Raw genomic sequence first — 17,553 nt, 5'->3', positions numbered from 1 at the left:
GGTGAAGGAACTGGTCAACATAATACATGATAACTCAGCAAAATTCAGCCAAAACGTCCTTAAAGCCCACATGCAGATCAGAGTCCACCATCTTACCACCTGGGGTAGGGGGTCACAACTCCAACAGCTTATAAAGCTGTATGTTTCAGAAGATACAAAGCTGTCTTTGTATCAGCTAATTAATCCAAAAAGCACTCTATCAGGAACCCAAACCATGCAGTGCAATACGCGACCTGAGCTAAAACATGCTTCCAGTTGCATGCACGCCTGATGCAAGTCCCCTTTAAAGAGACTTTGTTACATTAAGAAGGAGAAGCCAAACATTTCTTACAGCCTGAGAGAAAGTTTCAGGATAAAAGCCATCTCAACCAAGCCGCTATAAGGATTTTTCATTTCCCCCTTCCTACCTCACCCCACCCTACAGAAAAAGTTAAAGTATTTTGCTCAAATTATGGATTTCCTCTCTTTCTTGGCAGAGTTACCAGAAGAAATATAATATTCCTTCTGGAGCACACTTCCCAGCTGCTGAAGTGAGAGACTGGGACTTTCTCCCCCACCCCCAGTGCCGCTGACCCAGGTGACCTCAGCCACCATGGCAGTTATTGGCCTGGGCCCCAAAAGAAAGCAAAGACAGAAGCATTCAGCCACAGGAAAAGTCCATCTCCTCCTGAAGCTTCACCTCCAGCAGTCTGTCCCCTCCCCAGCCAAACACCCTTGCCGTCATGGATGGTATTTCTGCAAGAGCAAGATTTTTCTGTGCTTCACTACGTCCCGGGGAGATTCCTACTGGCCGTCTACAATTTCAGCATGTGCCAAAACAACGGTGCCTGCAACAACACATACCACATTACAGAAGATAACACCAACGTGTCATACTGTATATTTTCCCAGCTGCACGGAACATCCTAACCCACAGAAATCCTTCACATTTTGCTACATTTTAAGTGCTGAAGAGCTCATCTGGAAACGTGTGTCTGCAGGGACCCGCTGAGACTGAACCTCTTCTGTGGACAGAATCTGCTGTCTGCACCAGAGCTGTCACCAGCCTGCCTCAAGAAGGGTCACACAGAGGAACAAACAGGTCAAAGTGGCTAAACCCCACTTTCAACCTTGGCCCTGCGGTAGAGATGGCTAACACTGGGACCAACTGCACTTATCTGTGTAATCAGCACACCCACCTGTTGAGTGGCAGGGTCTCGGCGCAGTTGCAAGGCACAGGCCACCAACAGACAGCCGAGAGGGAAAAGCTATTTATGTCAGCAGCTCCTGTTGCTCTCCTCAACAAGTCAGCCTGCTTCCAAAACGGCTCTTCCATTATAAAAATTCCACCTGAATTCCTTCAGCACATGCCCCTTATTTAGCTTACCGCCAGGTTCACAGTGTCTTCTACGCTCCCCACTCTCCTTTTCGATGTGGGTTCAAATAACTGAGACAGAGAAGGGCTCTGCAGACTATTCTCTTGCTGTTCCTCGCCTCCTCCGGAGCATCTACACTATCTCAGATACACATTACCAGACAGTGCAGGTTCACTGCTCCACCTCACAGATCTTGTGAGCAATCCACCTGCATGAAGAAGCCAGAGACTAATCAGAAAGAGAGCTGCAGCTGAGTTTCTGTACACACAGTGAAGACACTCACCCTCACATATGCTTCCCAAAAAAAAAAAAAAAATCATCACCAACTCTAAGCCGGATCAGTCTACTCCCTCCTTCACAGGAGGATCCCCCACCTTGCCATGGGAATATGGCTAGAAACTCCAGGCAGGACTTTGCCTCTCTCAGGGAGTTATACGGACTCTTTGGAGCCAAAACCTGGGCTGCTTCCAAAAAATGAACAGCCCTGGGAAGATGTGAGCAAACCTGCAGCTGCTAAGCAGTAGTCATGTATATTCTGATTTGAAAGAATAGACCGTCAGGGTACTACTTGGATAGAGCGAAATCGTACACAGCTACTTCACTCGCTTACAGGAAGAATAGCAGCAGGCATGGCATACATTTGTCAAACCCTGAACTAGGTAAAATTCTTCTTTCACTTTGAACTCCTGAAGATTTTAACGGGAGGGTAGGCAGGCCAGAAAACGCTCTTACGAACAACTCCACATTCCCAGCATAAGGAGCAGTTTATAGATTGCAGGACTATCTCAACAGATCTATCCTGCCCAGAACTAACAGTTTAGGAGGCAATAAGAAAGAGTTTCTAAAAGCCACTGAGTTTTCCAGCACAAAGCAATAGCTGTGTGCCTTCTTCCAGGCTTTTGCTGTTATTGCAATATCCTCCCCAGGGTATTCTCCTCTGCATTATCTGCACCACTTCACTGCCTACTTCATTTTTGACTTAAAGTAATGAAACTTTGGCAAAACAAGTTTTAAAAGATGAAGGAAACTGAAGTAGTTTTACAGGCATTCATGCTCCCTTCTCCCTCCAGTAGTGAAGGCAGAGGTCTCCTATAATTGCTATCGTTTGCATTTGGACTTGACTTGCAAAGATTGGCCATTTCCTGCTGCCGCAGGTGTATAGATATTTTTTTCCAAGAACTGGGGAAAATGCTACTTTTATTAACTCATAGAAATGCTTCAACAAGCTCTTAAATACTCAAAGATGATAAATTCACCCATGAACAAACCTATTTCTGTGAACTGGAAAATATACCACAATCCTAGTGGGCAAGGCGGGACTGGAGATGGGCAGAGAGAAAACATGCGATGGAACATTTCTATATTTTGACAACAACTATTAATACATTACAAAGAACACACTGTCAAGCTATTTAGGTTGCAAATCTAACTTGTCCTCTAAAATTCCTTTGTAGCAAAGAGGAAATAAGTTTAGCTCAGCTGCAACTTTATTCCTTGCTTCCATGCTTTAAATAAAGAACCACCTTGCAGCGAGGTCCCTGCCTCTCCGATTTCTCCAGAGACCAAGGTGGTCCAGCGGGTAAGGGACAAGATGAGGGCTCACAGCACCATCTCCTTCTATTCCTGGCTCTGACACTGACCTGCTGCACAGAGGGCAGCCTGGTTCACATCTCTCTGCCTTGCTTCCCCTCCCAGTCCTTGTTTACCCTGTCTATTTAGGCAGCGAGCCCTTCAGGGCAGAGACTGCTCTCCCTGGGCCTGCACGACAGCTGGCAAAACAGGCTCAGGCCACCAGACACTACTCCTGTATCACTATCCGCACCAAAAAAACCAAAGGCTTCGTGCTACTGCTCCGCTCAGGTTTAGTCACAGAGGGAGCTATTAAGCCATTATTTTTCTGTGATATGACGTTATTTTTCTGCCATATATTTTTGAACAGAAATGCTCCATGAACTTTACATCATGACCACAGGGCCTGACTCTTGCTTGGGCAGTTCTCATGACTGAGCGAAGCAAAACTCTTCAGCACAGGGACTATCTTTTTACCATCCCCATCACAAGGTCTTGTTGCAGTACGGGATTGTACGTAAAACTAACGTGACTGTACAGAACAAGTGGCAGCCTGACACAGAGAGGCTTGTAGGACAGCTTTCAAGAGCCACATAAATCTAAAATGACTGGATACTTCCAAAATAGCACAGTAATATTTTATTAAGCATTTACTTACTGTTAATTCGAAGAAGAAAGAGTATTTTTAATGCTAAAAAGGGGGATTAATGCTAAAGGGGGTTGAATCAGGCCCTACAATCCCTAATACACGTTAATTCACACTGATGTAGCCTAGTGAAATCCCCCCCCCCCCCCCCCCCCCGGAATGAAATGTACAGAAACATTGCTCAAAGCAAATTTGATTCTTCTTCCTTAAATGCATGATTGAATCAATACCTTAAATACTTTATTTTACTTACGCATGCAGGTCCTGATTAGCTAAGTTTACCAGAAAGGGCAAACATGAGAGACTGTCAATGTTATGAATATGCCTTTCAGCATAACAGCTAGTATCTGGGATTAAGTCCGTATCTTCTTTTGACATTAGCAAATCAATTTAAGGTTGTTTAAGTCTAAAGTACATGTCCAGAGATAAACAAAGCAGGCAATTTTTAAAAGGTGCCTAGTCAACGTGAAAAGTAATATCTAGGTACTGCAATTTCTCATTTCCACGTGGTAAACAGCTACAGTTTTGCAGTCAATTTCTTAGAAAATTTCTCTCTTCCCTATTTTGGCATAAAAGATCCTTATAGACAAGCTGACCATGCAAACCGTTGTTTCACATACAAGCTAAAGCCTGTTGCTCTGACCTTGTTGTTACAGTAATCTTCAGATATACCTAACAGAAACAACATTTTAAAGAAATGGTGTCATTTCCAAGTTAATCACCCTTTAAGAAACTGGGGAAGTGGGGGAGGGGGATAAGTTTCACAGCTATCTTACACATTAGGCTCAAATTATCTCTATTTACAAAGCATTAACAGATGGCTTATCAAAAGCTATTTAACAGCAGAAATGATCAAACTGGTACTGAGATGGTTTTTGTTCTAAACAGTAAATATTCCCTAGACTAGTTTTTAACTTGTGCCAGCCTCCCTGGGACCATCAGTTTAAGGTCTAATGTTAGAACCACACATGTTATTTCATTAAGCACATTTACCATAAACAGTTCCAGACTTTGCTTTCCCAATTGCGGACAGTATTGCACAAAAACCTCTTAGAAACAAAACAAAACAAAAAAAAAAAAGTGTTCACCTCACGCAATGCTCTCCAAAACATGCAACAGAAGCTTCAGCTCTCAAGTGATTCAAAGCTAAGCTAGACAGACTCAAGATTTGCCCTATATCACTAAGCAAGAAGAGTTATCAAGAAGGCCCAGCTATCCATCATCTTCATCACTGTTTTATTCACCGAGTGATATTTTAGCTCGAACATCTACTCAGCTCAAGTTTAACCTCCAGTGAGCAGCCTGCCAGGTTCCTATTTAGAATTACTATCAGGAAGAAAGATTGCGTGCTCAGAAGCTTATCTCTGCCCCTCCCCATGCATCAGTTAGGTTTGTCGAGAGAGGTTGTATTTTTTTTAGGCTTACTCTCTCAGTTGCAAGAAGAGTCCTCATCTTGGAGACATGCATGAAGGGCGGGTGGTATAGAAAAGACAAGGCTATTTAAAACCCTCAAACTGCCATAGAGAATATCTAACCCTTGTTAAGCTAAGTACAAAATCTATAACTGTACCGCATCCCAATACATACATTCATGGTGATTCTTTTGGAGATGTACAGATACTCAGTCCCTTCCTTCTGAGACAGGCCCTTGTCTTTATCTGTTGCCAAAACTGTCTACCCTTCTGGAGCAAGACTCCTGCAAGTGTCCCAGGATGCTGGCACACAGCGAAAACAGGTGCTTGGCTTCCAGGTATTGTCCAAAAGATCTGGCACACTATCTATTGCAAAGAACTGAAGATTGTGAGCCCTCCACTAGGTTGAAAGTAATCAAAGGATTCACGCTCCCCGCTACATCTCAAGGCTCCTGCATAACAAGCTTGTAATGCCACTTCGCGTTACCTATGCTTGAACTCCCTAGCACCAGGGTAGTGATGACCAATGCTAAAAGCAGCACTCAGTAACAGAGAAGTTTAAAGAAAACTTGAAAATAAGACTCAGCACAAAAGCACATCCTAGAATTACTACAGAAATTGCTCACAGCAAACCTAACAGCATAGAAAACCCTAGGAGTTTGACACTCAAGTACCCTTCCTTTCACTTAAAACCTCTGACCTAACAAACCTCTTCTGAAGCTGTTTATAGACCTGCATTCCTCTGCGGGGGGAAATGGTGGTCCTTCCATATGCTGCACCTGCTCTGCTGTACACCTGATCCCTCTCGCAACCGAAGCGGCATAGTATCACCTTATCCTTAATGAAAAAATACAGAACTTCATTTCCTCAGCAGACAAAATAATCTATCATAGTAGACAGAATCCAGAAGTCACAATGCAGAGCCATTCTGCAGCCTTACTCCTGCTGACTTCAAGGGAACTGCGCTTAACTTACAAAGTTCAGACCTTGGTTGTGACGTCCCTGGTCTGCAACCCCCCACTCTATGAAGACTGAACGGTTGAAGTGCTGGACTGAAAACCCAACACAGGGATGTTCACCACCACAGAAGTTCTGATCTTGCTTGCAGAAGCTGTAACTGTACCTCTAAAGCCTGCGCTATTGATGAAACAGCGATATGAGACAGCAGAATAGGCCTCAAGAGTTGACATCCCTTCTTTTACAATTCATGTCAACGCAGTGCATAGGAAAGCATATCGAGTTACCGAATGACACACAAGACCCTGGGCTGTGGGCCGGCAGCAAAAGGGAAATGCAGGAAGTAGCCCACAGATCCTACGAACGTAATTTTCCTCTTGGGATCCCTAAAGTAGAAAGGAAAGCCCACGCTGTGTGGCTGCCTCCGAGCGGTGTTTTGCATGCTAGTAAGTTTGAGAGAGGAAACACAACGTTTGGGTTCTCACCAGCCAGGGCCAAGGCCCAAGCCCAACAAGGCGCCTCAGCCAGAAAGCAGCTTTGTCACATGCAGTAAAGCCAACGCGGCTCTCAGCTATTCTTAACCTAAGATTTGCTAAGAGATGAAAAAACGCTAGGGAAAAAAGAAAAAGGAAACTCCTGCTACCAAAAGTTTAAAACCCAGACGTCACAAGGAGTCCAAGAGCCCCTTTCTCTGTGATAGCAGCAGTAACAGCAAGCTGTTCCATGACCAGGAGGGCCTGAGAAATGCATATTCCTGGGGCCCCCACCACGAAGACTCCTGTATATAATAATATATATTTAAGCTCATGCTCCAGCCCTTCCCTCAGGGAGGCTGGTTCAGCTCTCACTCCTTCACAGCTGTTTTTTGGAGGCTTGTGGGATGCAACACCTCCAAGACTTCGGTGAGCTAACACTGACCCGCGTTGCTCGGGAGCTGCTGGGGGCCACAAGGACACGACGGTCCCCCACCGCAGCGGCAGTCAGCTCCACACCCCCATGGCCCCTGCCTCGAAGGCCCTGGCCCCACACGCTCGGCCTTTCCCCGGGGGGCTGAGCTGAGCTAGGGGGATCTCCTGCCCTCTCGCCGGCCCCCAGCGAGGCCGGGCCCTGCCCCGCAGCACGCTCGCCCGCTTCCTCACAGGGGCAGAGAGGGGGCGTCCCTGCCGCCCCCGGGGCCGCGGCGGCACACGCAGGCCCCGCGGCCCCGGCCGCCGCACGCGGTCCCTCCCCTCGCGGGGCGGCCGCGCGGCCCTTCCCCTGCCCTCGCCGCCCCTGCTGGCGCAGGCCAACGACGGCGCAGCCGCGCTTCGAGAATAGCCGCCCCTTCCCTCCGCCCCAGCGCGGCGGCGGGGAGCCCCCCTTAGCGACTACGCCAGCGGCGCAGAACGCCCCTTAGCAACCGGCTAGGCCGCAGCATCCCCGGCCTTTCCCAGCCGCCGCCGCCGCCTCCCCCCCGCCCTTCCGCCGCCGCCGCGGCGCTTACAGGTCGGTGCCGAGCTGGGTGAAGCCGGAGTTGAGGCAGCCGCGGGCTATGCGCCTCCAGAGGACGTCGCGGCTAGTGAAGAAGCGCAGGCGACGGCAGACCTGGCCCAGGCGGCCCAAGGCCTGCGCGTCCAGGTAGGAGCAGATGAGCAGCAGCAGCTCCTCGGGCAAGGCCCAGAGCGGGGAGGGGGAGGAGGAGGCGGGGGGGGAGGCGGCCCGGGATCCCCCCTCCGCCTGGGGGGATCGGGGGCTGCCCTTCCTCCCCATGGAGCAGCAGCTCCTGCCCCTCCTCCCCGGGAGCCGGAGCTGCTGCTGCCCGGGGGAGGCCAAGCCATGGACGGGGGCAGCCGCTCCCCAGTCACATGGGGCAGGAGCCGCTGCCTGTCACTGCCCCCCTCCGGGGGGGGAGGAGGCGGCGGCGGCGGCGGCCGGGGGGGGCACAGGCCCTGCCGAGCCCACCCTCATTAGCGAGTTAATCCGTTAACGGGAGCCACTGGGGCTCCCCCGGCCTCTGCCCACTGCGGAAGTGCCCCCCCCCCCCCCCCACCGAGCCACCCCCACCCTGGCACACGGGTTCATAGCTACGGCTGATAACGTCACCTTTTCCGTGTATTTATTAATAATGTGAATAATTCATGGCAGGGATGGCGGTTCCAGGTAGCCAGAGCATGTGCTGCACCACCTGGAGAAGCCCCTGCTGGGCGCAGCACCCCTGCGAAGGAAGGTGAAGAGCAAGGTGATTAATGCTCATTAATTATCCTTGAGCAGGGTCAGGAGCGCCTGTCACCCTTGGAAAGACAGCAGGGGTCAGCCGGTGTTGCATGGCAGTTTTCAGCTCTCCCAGGTTCCTGGGCCATTTGGAAGGAAGGGTCTCCCCCATGTAAGAGCGGGCCCTGCTTGCAACGGATTTAAGGCTGGCTTTCCATACAGGTGCTTCGGTGCAGTCGGTTCCCCATCCAGGGCTCCACAAAGCAGGGGCTGAAAAGCCCTCTCGCTTCACACGTGCATATGCGCACACATACATGCACACTGCCACGAAGGAAGGGTTCATAATAACTGAGTCATTGTTGCCATCCACAGGAGCCTGGAGTACTGACAGCACAGAATGATCCTGATCCAAAGTGGCAAAGCTGCTCTCCACAGACAGTGGAGCAGGAAAATATGAGTATAGTGTTGTTATTCATTCCTATAGCATTTTCCACTCTACGGAAGACTGAAGTGTTTGAGGAGATTTCTCCCTCAAAATTAAATGATAAATAAATTGTAAGAAGTTCATTATCTGCCTAGAATGCTTTGCACAGGTATCACTTATCCACCACAGACTGCATCTCCTCTTGCACAGTGGAGTAGGAAAATAAATTTCAGCGTATAATGAGGTTACCATAGCAGACAGGCCTTTAGACAGTACTTATGTTGTGTTCCACAAAGTCATCTTGTCTGTACAGTCTCAAGCATTCCAGTATCCACAGGACTAAATCACCAGCTCTGGAAGCCTTGTATTCTAGAGGTTCAGAGCTGCTGGCTGAGGAACTGTCCGGCCCATTTACATTGGGTTTTAATACAACCTGGAACTCAGGGAAGTTCCAGAAGACCAGAAGGCAAATATTTTATCAGCATTTATAATGAGCGAATCAGATGGCCTAAGTAATTAAAAGATTTCTCAGCCTAAGTTTTTTCTCAGGTAAAATAACAGCACATCTGGTACAGAACTTAAGTAGCCAGTTGAAAGGGAGGTAATATAATGAACATCACTTAAGATGAGTTTACGGAAAATTGGCATGAATGCAGTTTTGTATCAAATTAACTTGGTATCTTTTTGATGACATTAAATGTAAGTAAATATAATTAACTTTTTTGTAGTCAACTGACAGTGTTTGAAACATTAAATATATTAAAAGCCAAATAACTTCTCAGTCTTAAGTTGTTAGTGCAAGTATAGATTTTATCATCAAGTTGGTCTTTTATAGTGGGTCCCACAGAGACAGTTTGTTGACCCTACATGATTTAATATTTTTATTAGTGACCTAAAAAAAAATCTGAAATTGTTATTAGCAAGGCTCTGTAGAAAGCATAAAGCCTGAGGGAAGAGTAAATCATGCAAAGGATGCTCATGGCTGCAGAACTCCATGTTAAGTTCAGGCATAATCAGATTGTATGTATTTCAATCAAGCCAAATGTAAAGTCTCACATCTAGGAACAAAGAATGTAGGTCACACTGAAAGGATGTAACTCTATCCTGCAAAGCTGCAATTCCGTAAAGTCTTCATTAAGATGAATAATCAGTTGAACGTGAGCTCCTTCTGCAGTGCTGTGACCAAAGGGCTAGTGCTGTCTTGGGAAACAAACAAGAGCTGGGAGGTTCTTTTAGCTCTGGTTTTGACTCTGTTGTGGCTGCTTTGGAAATAATTTGTCCTGCCAACATTTCAAGAAGGATGTTGAAAAACTAGAGGGGTTTCAAAGAAGAGTAGCAAGAATGATTACAGGACTGTCAAACATGTTTTATAGTGAGACCCAAAGTGCTCAGTCTATTTAGCTTTCTAAAGGGAAGGTTAAGGTGCGAGTTGATCTTACCTTATGAGCACTTAAACAGGGGAAGAAAAATCTGGTAATAGCAGGCTCTTCAATCTACCAGACAAAGAGATAAGAGCTATGAACAGAAGGTGATGGGAAACATATTCATGAATGAAGCACATTTTTGTAGTAAAGAAAATTGCCTGTTTAAACAGCTTATCAAGGTTTGTGGTAGTTCACCATTACGGGATTTTTTAAAAACAATATCAGCTTTTTTTTTTCCCCTCAGAGATACAGTCTGGCTGTATCTTTATCTGGCTATATCATTAAGGGTAAGATCCCAGTGTACAATAGCCTTCAGTCTGTGCCAGTGCCACTTCACCAAGAAAACTGCTTAATGCACTTTGAAAGGAGTCGGGCTGCAAAGTAACATGTGCAATGTGGCCTACTGGGAGACCGAGACCGAGGCGTGGACAAGTGCATCTGTAGAAGTGGTCCCATAGTGCCTTGAGGTCTCTGACCCAAGGGTAAAAAACTATTAAAGATTTGGATCAGATGAAACATCTGTTTGCATGCAGTAATTGTGGAAGGGACCAGATATGATCCAGACAGGAGGCACAAACAGTAGTATGAAGAAAACAATGAGATACGTTGCTCTTAAATATAAGCTTTGTTTTCTAGTGCAGCTAATTGCCTGACAAGGTAGTAACAATGATTAATCTTCACCAAAACATGGATATCACCATCAATTATTTTCTTTATTTTTGAGACTAATGGACCCACAACTGCATACATTTATTCTTAGGCATGGTTTCGGCTACTGCAACTGCTATGGGGCTGTCAAAGCTGTCCATCACACAGCCCCCCTCAAGTATCAGAAGTTTTATTACTGCCACATTGGTTACAACAGTAAGCAGTATGCATTCAGAGCCTCAGTGGAAAGGACTCAGTGGCACTAGTCGTCTCAACAGTGCAGAAGGAAGTGCACATGTAGGTGTCTGCAGGAGCAGAAAGGAAGGAAGGTTCTGAACCTTTACTAAAATTGTACATGTAACATTATTTTCATTATGTTTTTCATACTCTAATAAAGGATTGAATGCAGATGCTTAGTGCAGTATAATCATATGATCAATAGTATTTTCTGTTTCAAAAATGTTATAGTCAAAGATCCCAATCTTTTCACGGCTCTTAGCCACTCTAAACCCCTTGAAAATAGAGTGGGGTTCTGTGCTGAAGTTGCAGACCATTCTAGCATCATAGCTTGCAGCATCCGTAAGCTAAAAATGGGGGCTTACACCCATAAAATACTTCAACTGTATAAGTCAATGAAGTGCAGCTTGGAAGAAATACCATTTCAATACCTGCCTGTCATTTTTTTGCTGTCTCCAAGGGGTTTTATTCTTCTTTACACTGCCCTCAAATACACCTTTTCAGCTAAAGACACAAGCATGTGGACAGCTCTTTGTTTTGTTTTTTCTTCCAACCAATGCTTTTGTGTATTTCTGAAACTTAAGACACCTCCTCTGCTACTACAGTACTTATCTGTAACACCATCGCTCTGAGGGATTAAAGCAGGTTACTTGTTACACACTTAGATCAAGAGTTATCTGAGTAGAAAGTCTATCCCGTTAGGGTTGGCGGAATCTGTTTTTGATCTTGAGTTGTTTTGATTTTCTCTGAGAGCAAGTAACATGTTATTTTAACTTCTGAATAAGGTGTGCTACCTGACTGTGTCTCTTCTGTTTGGCAGAAAGGATTAGAAACCTCCACGGAACTTGCACTCTATTAAAGCAGAGTGCTCGCCATTGAGAACCAAGGAGCTGAATTGTTTTCAGATTGTGTGTGTGTGTGTGTGTGTGTGTGTGTGTGTGTGTGTCTTTCCCACATCAAAGACTTTGATGGAAGCTGTTCACGCTATTGTCAGGAATGCAGGGACTGGCACAAAGGTGATTAGTAAAATTGCTTTTCTGCAGGAGAAGCTCAAAATTTATCAAAAGATTAAAGAGGATAAAATCAAAAGGTTATGCTGAATTTGGGGTAAATTTTTCCCTTTTTTTCCAGATTATACATATTGATTTGGTTTTGCCTGTAAAAGGTATGCCAGAAGAAATCAGAATTTGAACATATTTGATATGAGTTCTGTTGAAGGGCAAGGAAAAAACTTCCCTTAAAAATAATGCCGGCAGGCCCTATTCTGTGTGCTTCCAGACCACATCTGCAAAGAGTTTTTAATGAGAACGGAAGGCATCCAGCCAGCAGCCATTCCCACAGCAGTCACAGGATCAGGACCTTTATTCATAATTATGCCAAAGATTCTGAAAACAAACCATTTCATAAATCAGTTTGTCATCAGTGATGTCATTTGCTTACCTTTCTCGCTACACTCAGCTGACCAAGATACTAAACTGAGGGGATCACTTTCATTATCCACTTGCTAGGCACATGCAATGGTTTCGTATTTTGATCAGCAGCTGGGCTGCTTGAATGGTCCAAGAAAAAAGCAATAAAAAATGGATTGACAAATATTTTAGTGTAACAAAACTAACAGCCCAACTTCTGGAAGCTCTCTCCTTTGGAAAACTACAGTGTGATAAAAATGTATCACTTCCCATAGCCAGCAGAATTGTCTCATCTTGCTGTTTTAGACTCTGTTTATTGTTCATTTTATTCCGAGCAGTCATCTATTACTTGCTAAGTACTGGCCCTATACCTAGTCCTTGGCTTTGGGTTTTGAGTTTTGTTTGTTTGTTTTGCTAATCTGTTATTTGCTGGAAGTCATCTAGATGATTTTATGTGTTTTTAACCTCATTTATCAAAGTATTATCTAAAGCATCTATTCAGAAAATGTTCATTTTAACTGTTTTCTCAACAATGACCTTCTTCCTCCCCCCCAGGCCACGTCAAGTTGTCACTCACCAGACAGCTGTGGAATTTGGAATCATTCCTTTTAAACACTTTACAGTTCCAAATGGTAGATTTCTAATGGCACAATATGATTGCCACAAAGATCTTTAAATTTCCCAATCCTCCAGGCTTCAAAGGCTGGACCGTCCTTGATCTCCTGAAGGAATGCTTTTGAATCTTGTGCTTTTATAGGGACTACCTATGAAGATATTTTAGGGGCTTTTTCCTTTTACACTCAGAGCCTGAGGAACTAAACATTCAAATTCCCACTGGCTTCTCTGAGAGGAAGATCAAGACTTATGAAGTTGTTTCTAGAGATTTTCAGCTCAGTTTTCTTAATTCCACAGGTTGTTCCAAAACTTTTTGGTGTGTTTAGAAAGCAATATAAGAGTATCCTCAGAGCAGCAGTAGTTATGGTACTCATTTTACTCTACATCTGCCTTCCACCTACATGGCTACATCAAACAGTCCCTAGCCTTCCATGAACAAGTCTCACAGTGTCCTAACTCATCGTGTGCCCATGGACACAGCTGGGTCCTTTGCTCTAGAGGATGCACTGCTCTCATATATGAAGCTTCGCTTACAAGGTAATAATATGGAAAGCGAGCAAGCCTACTTGTACTGGCAGTTTTGGATCTGCCTTGACCAGGCAACCAAGACAGAGCCTAATCATCTGCACCAGTTAGTTACAAATTCACAGGCTCAGAATTACGAGAGTTCGAGGCTTGCTTCATCTCTCTTCCCCTACAGTAGAGGCAACGTTCCACTAGTAGTTCTTTCTAGCACAGTAGTCTTTTTTCAGTCAGTAGGCTCACATTTTCTATTTCTCACTGGTTAATTCTGTCTTTCCTTATCACTGAAACTTCAAATGGCTGGATTTCTGTTAAGATTTATAGCGTAGCCAAGCCATGAGGCAAATTCTGCCCTCAACACCAGCCTCTTCCAGGATGGAGGGCTTGAGAGTGAGATGGGAGTATTCAAGGGATCTGTTATTAGTGAAGCACATACATTTAGTCAACAGGTAAAGAATGTATAGAATAAGTTAGCCCTCTGTCCATACACTGAGGGCTCTAGTCCTGCAATAGGCTACCACGTGTGTGCGAGGTCCCACCTAGCAGATTCATCTGCAGGTTTGGGGCCCTCGGTTGTAAATTCCTTGGGACAAAGTACTGTGTCTTCTACATTGCTACAGTAGCTCATGTGACATGACCTCTGCTGTGATTGCAGACTCTCAGGTATTATTATAAGTAATAACTAATGATCAGTCACTGTGGTAAGTATATGTTTAGATATCCCATATTGCTAATGCATGTGATTTTTAAATAGGCCTCAGCCTAATCTCAGCTTTTGTGACAACAACAAACTGCAGGAACAACTAATTACTACCCCGATTTATGGGTCAGGGAACAGGCCTTAGATCCTCATTTACACAAGTTTCTTATGATCATGCAAGGCCTACCTCTCCAATGCTATTTTTTGTTTGTTTGTTTAGATCAGTTAAAAAAAAATCCCACATCCCAAAATAGAGAATGTTTTCCTTTGGAACTGGAAGCAAACACACTTGATGGCTTTAACATCCGCTGGACAATGCGTGGATGGGAGGTGGGCACCTCACACAGTTTTGTGACAAACACATGTGTGTACAGCGTGTCAGATTATAAATCCAAGAATAAAGAGTCATTAAAACCCCCCTTCTCCAGCCCACCTGCCATGAAAATAGGCCTTTCACTCTATCTATTTAAATAGAAAATGAGTACTGGGAAGGCAAATGCTGGCATTCCAGAGACTCACGTCAAAATCTCTCCCTCCAATAAAGGACGTCTGTCAAATTGAATATAATTTGATTCATTGTCTGTCTCTCATCAGGACCCGTAAACCACCCCATGCACATATGCCTGTATTCTTGCCAGAAGCCAAGACATCACAGCCCCAGGACCATCACAGTAACATTTATGTTGACTTGATCTTCAACACTACATAATTCTCAAATACGTTTTCTGCTTTTGCAGCATGTTAGTGCCTGCTATGAATTTTGGGTGACAATTACAGCAAGGTTAGCTTGCCACCCAGCAGAGCAAGCACTTTCACAGCTCCACCGTAAGTGCAAGTCCTGGAATGCAAATCTTGGAGTGTGAATCTGCTCTTGGAATGCAGGAAAGGAGAAAAAGCCACTTACACTCTGGATCAACTATACCAGAAACATTTGTGTGCCATAAGTGGTAAATTTGGTCCTATTCTTTCTCTTTTCCTCCAGGTTTGCAATGAACTCATCATTCTTAACATGCCTGAATTATTAGCAGCATTATATTGAAATGCAGCTCGAAAGACAAAGCAGCCAGGCTGAGCAAGACACCTGCAATTCTGCGTAAAGAAGAAAGGGCTTCTGACTTCCAAACCTCATTTGTGACTCTTGAAACTGAATTTACTATTATATGATGACTGGCTAGTCACAATGCTTCTCATAGATCATTCCCCTCACCTATAGCCATGCTTCAGCTGTTTGGCGACTGCAAGCCTTGTAACTGCATTAGTAACAGCAGGAAGAAAATACCTTTTAAAAAAGGGTGGCGCGGGAGGCTGACAGTGCTTTTTCCTGATGCTTATCTCTCTTCATGCACACAAACATACAAATGTGCTTTTTCAGCAGGAACCTCTGCACAAGGAATCAGTGAAGACATCTACTTGTGTGTTATTATTTTCCGGCGCTCGCTCTGAAGTGCAAGGCCCATTTGCTTAGTGGATGTCCCAACAGGTGTTTGGCGGTGCAGGTGTGTGCGCGGGCAGAGCCCTGAGCACAAGCACAGACAAAGATTCAAATACCAGGGCCTTTCAGGCTGAACCTGACACTGCCACTTTAAAATCAGAGACACTAACATCAAAGTTTTCCACTCCCCAGAAGGAATGGACTATTTTGCACCCTTCCAAACGATGTCTCTCATCTCTCTGCCTTTCCTACAGCCTTGTTTCTCTCTCTCTCTCTCTCTCTCTCTCTCATACACACACTTTTTCTAATACCATCCCTCCCTCTCCACTTCAAACCATGGGAAAAACCTAGGAAAAGAAGCTTGCCGACTAAGGGACCGTTTCGCTGCATTGTGTTTTCCAGCTAGACCTGAACAGACTGAAATCAATTCAGCTCTCTCGCTCTCTCTCTCCCTCCCTCTCCCATGTCTTTTTTTGTTTCTCTTAGATCGTACTCTCTGCCTTAAGAAAGCCCAGTTTAGCTATATCCATCCCCATAGCAATCAAGTGACCAGTAGTTTTTATTGCTTGTAAAAACACAGTATCTTTTTCATGGGAGTCAGGTTTTCCTTTGGTTCAAAATGCCTCGTGAGCAGTGGTAACAATCCACAGAATCTTTGATCAGTTCTCACATATCCATTTTAAGTATCTTTAGTAGACCTGTCATCAGAAAAATTAAGAGCTTAGTAATTAATATTTTAATATATTATGTCACCCTCTCATTGCATTATTGGCAGGAGGCCTGATTTAACAGAAACACACACAAATATCTGTATCTGATCTGAATCACTACATGCTCTAAAAAATATACATTATTAAAGTTGAAGTCCAGCTGTTGCTATATTAATATCCTCTGTTTTTTATTTGCTCCTACCTTTTGGAAGGTTTCAGTTTTCATTCTGAAATTTTCCAGGCTTGCTCCCAATACCAAGGTTATAACTGCAGGGTAAGAACCAGAGTAGAATACAAGAAGGTTCATTAGAAATTTGAACAGACGAGGTCCAGCACAGCAGAGCCAGGAGGCCAAAGGAGGCAGAGGTGATGTGGAAACAACCACATTGACTCTATCACTCAAATTTTGATAGTACCACCTTTCGACAAAGGGTCAGAGTTAAGGTATGTGTGCAACCTGATTTCTATGTCTCCCAACCTTTGGAATAGTTAACTGTGCAGTTAGTGTTCCCTTAAGATAACTTTTTCTATCCTTGAATTGCCCAAGATCTCAGGGCAGATGCAAGGTTGCTGCAAACGTAGTTTAATTGCACTTAATGGAATCATGCTACTTTACCCCAAAACAGGGTATCATCCGAAGACAATAGAAAAATTAGCCATCTGGCTTATCCAGAACTTCCATAATAAAGAAAAACCAGCAGCCAAGAATAACCACAAAACAGGAATGTCTGGTGAAAGCCAAACAATACCATCACCACAAAACAGTTTAAGTGAGAAAAATGAAAGTGTAGTAAAGTTGCAATTTTCCACTACACCCAGCAGGCCTCAGCCCCAGTGGGGATTTTATAGCCTGCCCTAAAAAAACAACAGTCTCCCAGTCAGACTGGGGATCACCTTGCAAAGTCCAGCCTATGGATAACGGCATGCCAAGACCTTCTTCTCAAGTAGCCCCAGCTGGCTGCAAAATGACTGAGGTCTCTCAGGTAGGCAGCTTCAATTTGCTTTAAGGATGGATGGATCAAAACCAGCACTATTGCAACCCACTCACCACTTAAAAAGCATTCAGTTCAGGTCATGTCATCTGTCACCCCGCTCCTGAGGGACATCCCATTGAAGAAGTGGATTGTCACCTTCTGTGCTGCCCGCAGTTTCCAGCTGGAGGCTGGAGCAATCCCAAATACAGGCCATTGCACTAAAACCTGCCTTCCAGATTGATAAACTAAAATACAGCTGTCTGTCTGTTCCTGGCTGCTAAAAATCTGTGAAATTCAAGCAAAACTGCTGGGTACTCTATGCCGCTGGA

At 44.8% G+C, this 17,553-nt stretch overlaps 1 protein-coding gene and 1 long non-coding RNA gene across 5 annotated transcripts in view; one reads left to right on the top strand and one right to left on the bottom strand.

Moving 5' to 3' along the window:
- Positions 1-7,926, bottom strand: part of FBXW4 (F-box and WD repeat domain containing 4) — a 65,322-nt gene extending 57,396 nt beyond the window's left edge. Inside the window, exon 1 of one of the 4 annotated variants that reach the window (XR_010389744.1) lies at positions 7,423-7,926. Coding sequence is in view for 3 of the 4 variants with exons in the window: in XM_064514135.1 (XP_064370205.1) it covers positions 7,423-7,688 (266 nt within the window). In the remaining variant the exon portion in view is untranslated. Of the gene's footprint in view, positions 1-1,178; positions 1,331-7,422 lie in introns of those variants that run through there. The other 3 variants (XM_064514135.1, XM_026102931.2, XM_064514136.1) reach the window with 3 other exon arrangements.
- Positions 7,422-16,425, top strand: LOC112984812 (uncharacterized). Its single transcript, XR_003259583.2, has 4 exons — positions 7,422-7,556; positions 8,064-8,157; positions 8,502-14,438; positions 15,091-16,425. It is a non-coding gene; the product is annotated as an uncharacterized LOC112984812 (long non-coding RNA).
- The last annotated feature ends 1,128 nt before the right edge of the window (positions 16,426-17,553 follow it).

The sequence above is a fragment of the Dromaius novaehollandiae genome, chromosome 6, assembly GCF_036370855.1.
Source record: "Dromaius novaehollandiae isolate bDroNov1 chromosome 6, bDroNov1.hap1, whole genome shotgun sequence".
In the NCBI taxonomy this organism is placed as follows: domain Eukaryota; kingdom Metazoa; phylum Chordata; class Aves; order Casuariiformes; family Dromaiidae; genus Dromaius; species Dromaius novaehollandiae.
Note: the sequence above shows the minus strand (reverse complement) of the source record. Positions and strands in the feature narration are given on the sequence as shown.